This window comes from Barbus barbus, assembly GCF_936440315.1.
Source record: "Barbus barbus genome assembly, chromosome: 29".
Classification (NCBI taxonomy): domain Eukaryota; kingdom Metazoa; phylum Chordata; class Actinopteri; order Cypriniformes; family Cyprinidae; genus Barbus; species Barbus barbus.
The window spans coordinates 16,655,845-16,666,053 of record NC_136757.1 but is presented as its reverse complement, the minus strand read 5'-3'; the positions used below and the strand labels follow the sequence as shown (position 1 = coordinate 16,666,053).

The following is a 10,209-nucleotide window of genomic DNA, read 5'->3' as shown; positions in this document are numbered from 1 at the left end:
CAGTGCCTGATCACATAGTGCTCACATTCTCCTCTCTAGTTCACTGTCATCGTTAACAGTTCTGTACAGATATAAGTCTGTCTAATAATCAGATAGAACTGTTAAACAAAGGAATTAAATGTATACAAAAAGTATTATAATGATTGCTTTTATATTATTGGTAGCATAAACGTGCGATCAACAAACTTTAAACTCGTGATTTCAAACGATGCTGTACTTTATGCATTTGCCCACTGTCATTTTCACTGTGTGCTGTATTTAAAATGACTGTTACCTTGGCTTTATTTGAACAATATGATTCCCAATGCACACAAACTTCCTAGAATACTGAGTGCCCTGTTAGTTACAGTGTTTACTACCTTTTTAATTATATTTTTATTAAATATTTATTTATTTGTGAAAAATACTGAAGTATAAGTGTTTAAATACTGAAGTATAAGTGTTTATTTTACAACTTTTTTTAATCCATTTTCAAATTTTTTCAAATTTCTTAAATGTTAATTTACATTAAAGTCCCCTTGTAGTTAAAATCAAGTTTATGTTGTTTATTTGTTTGTGATGTTTTTAAAATGCTTTTAGACAAAGTGTCAATCCATTAATCAACACCATTGCTCAGTATTTTCTCCTTAAAATTTTCCCAATGGCACTCCCAGAAAAGCGGTTTGAAACAGCCCTCGGGTTGCTATGTCACAAACCAATAACCAATCATGTCAAGGGATCGATTCCCATCACTAGCATGCAAAATATACAAATACCAGCACAAAACCAAACATAAATTAGAGCAAAAAACCCATGAAGCCGTGGTTTAATGTGAATTTAGAACCGCTAACTTACATTATAACCCGCGGCAATAGTGGAAAAGTAGCTCTGAGTCAGACCCACCTCTCCCGCATCGGCGTCTGCACGTGACACGCGTATGCTCGCGGGCACTGATACGGCTGCATTCAGTCTTAAAAGCATTTTAGGACACACCATCGTCAAGTAAGTAACTTTAACGAATGTTACAATATTCACTGTAGTTGTCCGCTAGTAAAAACATAGTTTTGTCAGTCATTATCTGTGTAGGCCATTGTTTTGCGTTTACTACAGTTCAGTGCATCAGGAGGCGCTGGCTGGTGCGACTGAGTGGAGGCGGGGCTAATTTGCATATTCATAGATCAGTGTATAGTAAATGAGGCAAGGCTGTTCAGTTACATTCAAGCTATTTTAGGGCATGAGAAAATTATTTTCACTAGAAAAAACAATTAAATATCTCATTTTGATGATCAAAGATAAGTTTTAAGGGATAAAATATTTGACTACAGGGGGACTTTAAATAAAATTATATCGCCTGTATATTGGCCATAAGCCACCCTGCTTTATAAGATATCAGCATCGGCATCAGCTGTCAAAATACTAATATCGGTCGACCACTAGTGCTTTCAATGGAGAGAATTAAAAGATGCAACTTAGCAGAGACAATATTCAACATGCTAAAAATCATGTAACAATGTTTCGAGAATTTGAGTTTTTAAGTTCTTCCCTTAAATCTTCTGTAATTCACAATCTAAACAGTGTTGGGTAAGTTACTTTCAAAAAGTAATTAATTACAGTTAATAATTACATCATCAATATTGTATTTAAATTACTTTACTGATTACTCTGTCTGAAAAGTAACTTAGTTACTCAATAAGTAACTTAATTACTCAAATCGCTAATTAGGCTACATCTTAAAATCCCTATAAACCTTAATAGAAATTAAACTCTTTATTCTTTCAATTCAAGTCAAACATAGAATGGTTTAGCCTTTTAGCTTTAAAACAACTGTAATACTTAAACATTTTTATATTAAATTTAACCTTCTTTGGTTAACAAATAGAAATACTCTGAATACTCTGAATAAATATCTGAATAACAAAAAAGCTTAAAAGTTAAACAATACATTTCAGTTTGGCAAGATGTTCAGGAAAAGCCCAACTAGTAAAATCCATACAGGTTTATGTCAAAATAACACATTAACTAATGTAGGTAAGAATATATTACAGAAATGATCTGCTGAATAAAGCCATGTCAGATCGCGCTGTTCTTATGAGGTAAATTCCTCATAGTAGATCTTCTTTCAAAAATAATAAAAATTAGATGAATCTTGATTTTTTTTTTTTTTTTTTTTTTTTTTTATTATTATTATCTAGGTGAGGGTGTTTGCGCACAGGTGACTGCATATAATGAGCTCAGATACGGGAAAGACTGTACTGCGGCTGCCACTAACGACTACTTTTATTTCGATGAATCTATCGACTAATTTGCCAATTAATCTAAACTATTAATTTCCCACAAAGAAATCAACAATTTTACTTAAGAATATTTTATTAAACGAAATGAAATCCAAATTTCTATGAAATCCTTGTTTAAAGCAAAAGTAAAGTGCAACATGGAGTGCAAGAAGCAAGTGTCCATCTCATAGTCCAAATCACTGAAATCAAAGTTCAGTATTATAGTGTGAGAAAGACAACATATCCACGTTCTAGTCTATTAATAATACAATTATAATCAAAAAACACTTTTTAAAGGAGTATTTACCAGAAATATTATTTACCAGAATTTATTTAGGTGAAAAATGTAAATGTGCAGTATTTCAGGGGGGAAAAAAAGGTTTTTTTTTTTTTTTGTTGTTGTTGTTTTTTTTTTTTTATAATTGGAGATGCTTTTGATTTATTAATTTTATGGAACCATTAAAATGGAATCCAGAAAATAATGGAAAACAGAATTTGGTACAGATAAAACTGTAAAACTCAAATAATTAGACAGGCTTTTTGATTTAATAAAATTTAATTTAACCATTAAAACAGAGTATAGAAAAATGAAAATGGGAAAAAACTGAAATTGGAAATAAAACAGATTTCATAGGGCCCTATAATTATAATAATTTTTTTGTGGTAATAAAAATAGATGTAAGTGAACAATAGCTTTTAAAATGACTTAAAATACATATATAATAGCAATGATGCAATAATAATTAGTTAAAATAAAGTATCAAAAGCAAGAAATCATATGGTTTTATTGAACAAAACTGTTAAAATACATAATGTATTATAAACAATAGAACTAATGTGCATTACAACAAAGGCCTCCAGGGGGCGCTAACGACTTGATGATTGTTTTTACGCATTACTGTGAGATCTAATCCTTGTTTAATATTGACAAAGCACCATTTAATTCAAATGTCCACTTAATATTTAATTTTTGGCCATTTCTTTAGGACAGAAATGCTATAACCGCTGTAATTAAATTAACGTGGACATTAAAACGTGTAAACTCAGAGTGAGGGTTTGAGCTTTTATTTTGAAATTGCGATGTATTCTCCTGTGTTTGTGTAGATTTATAAATGACTTACCTTAGAAATCTGATGAAATAGCGCACGTTGCGTTCCTAGATGAACGTTATAATAAACACAAACTCATAGTTTGAGACGCTCCCCATAAATGATTACAGTTTCTGTGTAACTACTGTGAACGGAGCCGCTGTGAGACGCACATACTTCACCTACACGCATGTAAATAATTAAAGCGCATATACATTTGAACTGCATCGCATATAACTATTTAATTAAATCATAGCGTTTGTGAATTCACAATTATGATTTATTCATGGATTTAATATATCATGCAGCCTGGGAAAATAGTCTAATAATGTTTTTTATGGATTCTTGTCCGTGAAATGCGCCAATTCCGGTATTTTGCCAGTTAGTCGACGCGAGCAAAATGAAGTCGATGATTTTTAAAATCGACTAGTAGACTAAAATCGACAAATCGCGACAGTCCTAGACTGTACTGTGTTTCATACGGATTACATAATCAGAAATATTAGTTTTTGATTTGAATTCGTTCATTTAAATGTAGACACTTCAAGCTTTTTAGATTCTATTGATTTTAGTCTTATGTATCTGAGTATTTAAGGTTTCTCTGTGAATCAGGAAAATCTGAAAGTGAACGAGCCGGCGCGTGGAGGGTTAAAGACGCTGCATTTAATTTTATCTTTGGACGGTAAATTTAGATTTAATATTCAATATTGATTTTAGAACTGTTTAAATTATTTACCGTATGTAACGTAAGTACTTTATAAGTAACTGTAATTAAATTGCCTAAAAATGAACAGTAATCACTTACTTTTCTTTTTCAGTGGATAAGTAATTTAATTACGGTAACAGTTAGGCTACTTAGTAACGTGTTACACCCAACACTGATGCTAAATATGTACTGTATGATCCAGAAATGCATTTCCTTCATCAGACTCTTTGTCTCTTTCTGGTATAGGAGCAGTTTTCAGAGGTTCTGGACGCCATGTTTGAGGTTCTTGTGCAGCCACAAGATCACGTCATTGATCAGGGAGATGATGGAGATAACTTTTATGTAATTGAGAGGTATGTATTTTTATAAACCATTCTGCCCATGTGTGTCTGTGATACTCTTGTACAGAAGGGCTGGTTTATGATAGTTTAACAATTTTGCATATATCTTTGATTATTTCGAAAACTGATTAATCTCTGTTGTTTCCTGATTCAGATTTTGAAAGTCCCGCTTTTTAATTCCCGCATTTTAAGAAGTATACACGTTTTGCCCAATACCCTGTTTCTAACAATAAATGCATTTACTGCTACTGGATACTTTGTTGTTGTTTCTTTATAAAAATGCTTTTACTTGCACTACATACTGTAAACACTTGTAATTGTTTGTTTAAATGTTTAAATTTAAAGCTACAGTAACTATTACTGTTTAGTGGCTTGCTGTTAGGAGAGTTTGTTTTTCAAATTGGCAACATTTACATTTTGAATTTATAACACCTGCAGATTTGAATTTAACAATAGTATTATGCTAAGCTTACATTAAAATCAGTAATATAATATCCTCTGTCCAAATGAAAAGCACCTCTTAACAACATGGAGCTGCACTTCACCTGGCACCCTGGCCATGCAAAACTATATATGGTTATAACCTTCTTTGAAGTGGGCCTTTTTCACTACTGTAAAGTGGTGAATGTTTATTGTGCACAAACACAGTTATTTGATATTGCTATTCAATTATTTGCATGAGTGATTTTATTGATTATAGCAGCAGTAATCATGATGCGACTATTTGGATACAATAAAGAAACAGAGGTTTCAGGAAGCAATTTATGTGAATTCCTATTAATTGTTTATCACAAACCATAAAAGTATTCCTCATATTGATCGTCAAAACCTATAGGTCAGGATATTCGAATGAAGTGTATTAACTACATAATCACTACCACAATCGTAACTGAATACATGTTTGTTGTGTATTTGCAGGGGTGTGTATGATATTGTGGTACAGAAAGATGGTGTGGGCTGCTGTGTGGGTCAGTATGATAATAAGGGCAGTTTCGGAGAACTGGCCCTCATGTACAACACTCCACGTGCTGCAACCATCATTGCTAAAGAGGAGGGAGCCCTCTGGGGACTGGTGAGTGCTGAGAGAGCAAGTGAGCTGACAACGAACCCTGTTGACGTAGTGTTCTGTAACAGCACCACCTTGTGGATATGTGGTTGAAACACTGAATGACTGCAGCTTCACTTTTACAAAGCAACAATTTTATTGTACATGCAATAAATATGAAGACTGAAAGTGTATCACAAGAATAATTTCAGTATGTGTGCTTCAGGATCGGGCAACGTTCCGAAGACTCGTAGTGAAGAATAATGCGAAGAAGAGGAGGATGTATGAATGCTTTATCGAGTCTGTCCCACTTCTCAAATCACTGGAGGTGAGAGAAATTATTGTACATGTATTCTATTGCCAAACATGTTTTAGTGGTTCTGTGAAAGAGTGTCAGGTAACACTGAAGAAAAACCTTAGGATGATGATGAGACCTGAAGAGATGCATATTAGACCACTAACGAAATGATCAAATACTTACCCATCTTTTTATCTAATAGATTTCTGAGAGGATGAAGATTGTTGATGTGCTGGGTGTAAAATCATTTCAGGATGGAGAGCGGATCATTATGCAGGTGAACTTTACAGTTGCCCTAAAAAGTAGTTCTTGAAAGTGTATGAATGTCATTGGACATCAACATAGTGTTATTTATTATAAAGACTACACATTTCATACAAAAGGTAGGTTTCAAAGGTAAAATAATAGGTATGTTATTAAAAATTATGACAAAGTATTGTGACACTGTCTGGTTGTCAAATGTTCACTGAACATTTGACAAGTTATTGTGATAACCTCAATCTTTTGTTATTCTGCTAGAGCACCTGTGTCAAAATGAATAATTTTTTGTTAACAGAAGCCTATAAGTCCATTTTAGCGAATCAGCGCGCTGTATTCAGGTCAGGTGACAAGGCTGCTTTCACTTTGAAAAGACGTGCGAGCTGAGAGGAGTTTCGTCAAAGTTGACTAAAAGTACGGTGGCCGAGAGAGCTCAACGCGCTGCAAATGGAAAAAACACCTGCAAATTAAGAAAACATCAATTTGACAAAACGTGCTGCAAATGCTCACAACACAACCAAATAAAGAAACGCACTGCAAATAAAATTCTTTATTTGGTTGTGTTGTGAGCATTTGTCAAACTGATGAAGATGTTTTCTTGGTTTGCTGGTGCTTTTTCTATTTGCATGTATTTTCTGAAGTTGCAGTGCATTGAGCTCTCTCAGCCACCATATAAAAGTGATCGAGGATGGATCATTTCGACGAACTTGATGAGCCTGTGATATCTTCTTCAGGGCATAAAGGAAAATAAAAGCTGAAACTTTTTCACGGAGCCTTGCAAAAGCAGCGCATTACAATCGCGAGGGAAAAGCTCTGTATTGTGCGTAATCGCAACCATACAGTTTATGATCACAACAACAACGTTTGTCAGGCATCTACATTGTCAGTGGGCAGATTACAAAGATTAAATTAGTTTTTTGGGGGGTTTTTTTTACTCTAAAATGTGGAGTTATCTGCTTTTTGCCAAAAAACAACTGTTGGGGTTATCTGCTTTTGCTATAAAACTAAATTTTAATATGTAAAAAATCATACTTTCAATTAACTTTAATTTTGTAAATTACCTGTATTTAAGTTATTATTGCTTAATCAAAACACCCCAACTGCAGTTTGATTGATATTACTTGAAATGCTTAAATGCTTATAAAGGTTATAGGTTTTTGCAAATGAACTCTTCATTTATATATATGTGTATGTGTGTGTGTGTGTGTGTGTATATATGTATGTATATGTGTGTGTGTGTGTGTGTGTGTGTGTAAATTATCCCCCAGCCCTGAACTATTTAATGTGGACTTGAGCATTAATATTAACATTGAGTTTCTGTAAAGCTGCTTTGATACAAAAAAAAAAAAAGTACTTAGCAAAATAAAAATGATTTCATACATCTATTAAAAATCACAAGAAATTTTATTTAAAGAATGGCATATACTGTGCATTGTATTATCTAGTGCCACTGCATTTACCGCCATACATATAAGATGCATTTAGTTTGAGTCAGTGGATGGTGCCATTGAGAATCTTGCTATGCTCTGTTTAGCTCTCACACACATGAGCAGGAAAACCAACTGAAAAACCAACAGACACACAGCAGGTGCAATTATAGCACTGTAATAATGGAGCAGAACTGAAGATGAGGACTCTGACTGATGCTATTGTATCATTAATCATTACTATCATGGGTTGGTCTATTACCAGGGCGATATGGCTGATTGCTTCTATGTTGTGGAGTCTGGAGAGGTGAAGATTATGATGAAGAGCAAAGTGAGTTCCTTTATCTTTCTTTTTCTCTTGCGTTGTGTTAAATTACACCTTTTAAACTCATTTAATGTGCTGAAAAAAAGTTCAGATGTTCCTTTTCAGCTTTAGATTTTTTTATTAAATTAAATACTTTCAGTCCCAGATTAAAATGTAGATACAGCCGTACATTGACTGTTTCTCTTCAAAAACCTGTGAATCACAAATAGTATTGTTTATGTTTAAGATGGGACTATATGTTTGGCATCCAATTATTTTTGCATAAAGTTCTATTTTTAATTTTGCCCCGAATTTAAATGTTCTCTCAGACAAAAGCAGACAGACAGGATAACGCTGAGGTGGAGATTGCTCGCTGCAGTAGAGGGCAGTATTTCGGAGAACTTGCTCTCGTTACTAATAAACCACGTGCTGCCTCAGCCTATGCTATAGGTGACGTCAAATGCTTGGGTAAGTTTCTCTGAGTCTGTCTGACTTACATTTTTGCATTGAAATGTGCACCGTGTTCTCCAACAATGTCACATGACTGATGTTTGTGTTTTAGTGATCGACATACAAGCCTTCGAGCGTTTGCTGGGGCCCTGCAAAGAGATCATGAAGAGGAATATTGCGCACTATGAGGAGCAGCTGGTGGCTCTGTTTGGATCCAGTGTGGACCTGAGGGACTGAGACAGACTGGCTGTGCCTTACACACACACACAAACACACACACTATACAACACGACACGACACATGGATTATACACTCCAAAAACATTTTGTAGGCACACATTCCTTTTTATGTGCACTCATTCTTCAGCCAACACACTTTCAAATCATACCTCACAAACACACACACATGCCTGATGTCATTGCGTCAGCTGCTCAGTACGAAATAGAAACATTACCAGCTCAACTGCTGTGACCCTGAACCAACCACAGCCTGGAGAGGACATACGCACACACACAAACACACACATTAACTTACACCAAAAATTCCCAGCCAAGGACCCATCCTTTCTCATGGTCACTTGCAGTCACAACAAAGAAAAGAGAAAAAGAGACTAGATAAAAAGATCTATGTTTAAACAAGAAAAAGTTGATATCTTTCAATAAAAAAATGCAAAAAATCGCAAAAATTTAACATTTTAGAGCATTTTATGATAATGCAAAGCTTTGATAAACTTGTTTAAATATGACCTGTTTTCTTTCCCTGCTGTTGGTGCATAAAAGTTTTTGGTGGTATCCACAGTGACTGATTTTTCTCACTTAAACTCCACATGTTGTATTGATTAATGTATTACTATTATTATCATTACTATTACATATTATTTTTGTTGAAGGTTGACTCGCAGTTACACCACCCCCTAATTGGAAGATGCGAGGCCGAATCTAGTGCAGATTTTTCCCTTAAGTCTTTCTGAATGAGCCGTCCTGAAAAATAAATAAAGCAGACATTTTGGTAACCTGCTGGGACTCTTATGTTGCGAGTGTGTGTGTGATTGTGTGTGTGTGTGTGTTGGGTGCAGTCTGTAATTACAGGAACTGTGCCATTTAAATGTCAGGAATCAGTTATGTTTGTAATTTTTGAATGGAGACACAAGTGTTTTGGAATGTAGTGCTATTTTTTTTCTTTAGGGCGTTAGTTGGCTATTGTTAGTTGGTTATCATCATTGAGGGTTGGCTAGTTTCAGCATTTACAGATTGTACTTTTAATAAACTTTGGATAAATCAGGGTGTCTGCTTTTATTTGGGGATTTTGTTTTTCTTTAGCGAGAGGGTGTGGGGTGTAGTGTTCTGAATCATCTTTTATGGTCATTAATTCTTTGATGCAAGATGCCTACTAAAAATTCAGTCTACAAATTGCATTTAATGACTGACAAAACTGGTCATGGGCCAGGCATTTTGGATATTTTTGGATACACTATCCTTTATTGCATTTGGGAGGAAATTAAATGATTGTTTTCAAGTCAAGCTTTTCCATTTTGATTTTATATTTTGTGAAACATTATTCCCTCCTAGACTGTGTATAGCTAAAGTTCATATCACCTGCCACCAGAGCCTATGAGACATGTGAACAAGACATGAAAATTATTAGTCATGTAAATTGATCTCTGCAGTCCTGGCCATTAGTAACATTTGGTAATTAAAACTAGTTCTGGGATTCTTCTGAAGGTTTGAGAAGAGTCCTCTGTAAATGCAGTATTGACGCCATACATTGTAGTTGTTATATCAATTTCTGTATTACTTTTGCTATTATGTTCACAAACACCTATTTGGTTTTTAAAGTAAAATGAGATGGTTTGGTTCAAAATATCTGTTGATCAAAAAATGCCTTTAGATATTTTTTATGAATTTTATTTTGTAACATTTTTGACAACACTTATGTGAAAGTCTAAATGTCCTAATTAATCTTGACACGTTTTTTTTTGGTAATTGATCAACTTGCCTTAACATATCTACAAGGATGCCTAATATATACTCTATGTAAGGA

General features: G+C 34.2%; 1 protein-coding gene across 1 annotated transcript in view; it reads left to right on the top strand.

Annotated features, from left to right (window-relative positions):
• LOC306849472 (cAMP-dependent protein kinase type II-alpha regulatory subunit-like) overlaps positions 1-9,687 on the top strand; it is a 26,643-nt gene extending 16,956 nt beyond the window's left edge. The window contains exons 4-10 of the mRNA XM_079384517.1: positions 4,293-4,399; positions 5,306-5,459; positions 5,659-5,760; positions 5,933-6,007; positions 7,681-7,746; positions 8,049-8,187; positions 8,282-9,687. Coding sequence (XP_079240643.1) covers positions 4,293-4,399; positions 5,306-5,459; positions 5,659-5,760; positions 5,933-6,007; positions 7,681-7,746; positions 8,049-8,187; positions 8,282-8,406 — 768 coding nt within the window. The 3' untranslated portion in view covers positions 8,407-9,687. The remainder of the gene's footprint in view (positions 1-4,292; positions 4,400-5,305; positions 5,460-5,658; positions 5,761-5,932; positions 6,008-7,680; positions 7,747-8,048; positions 8,188-8,281) is intronic.
• Positions 9,688-10,209: the final 522 nt, after the last annotated feature.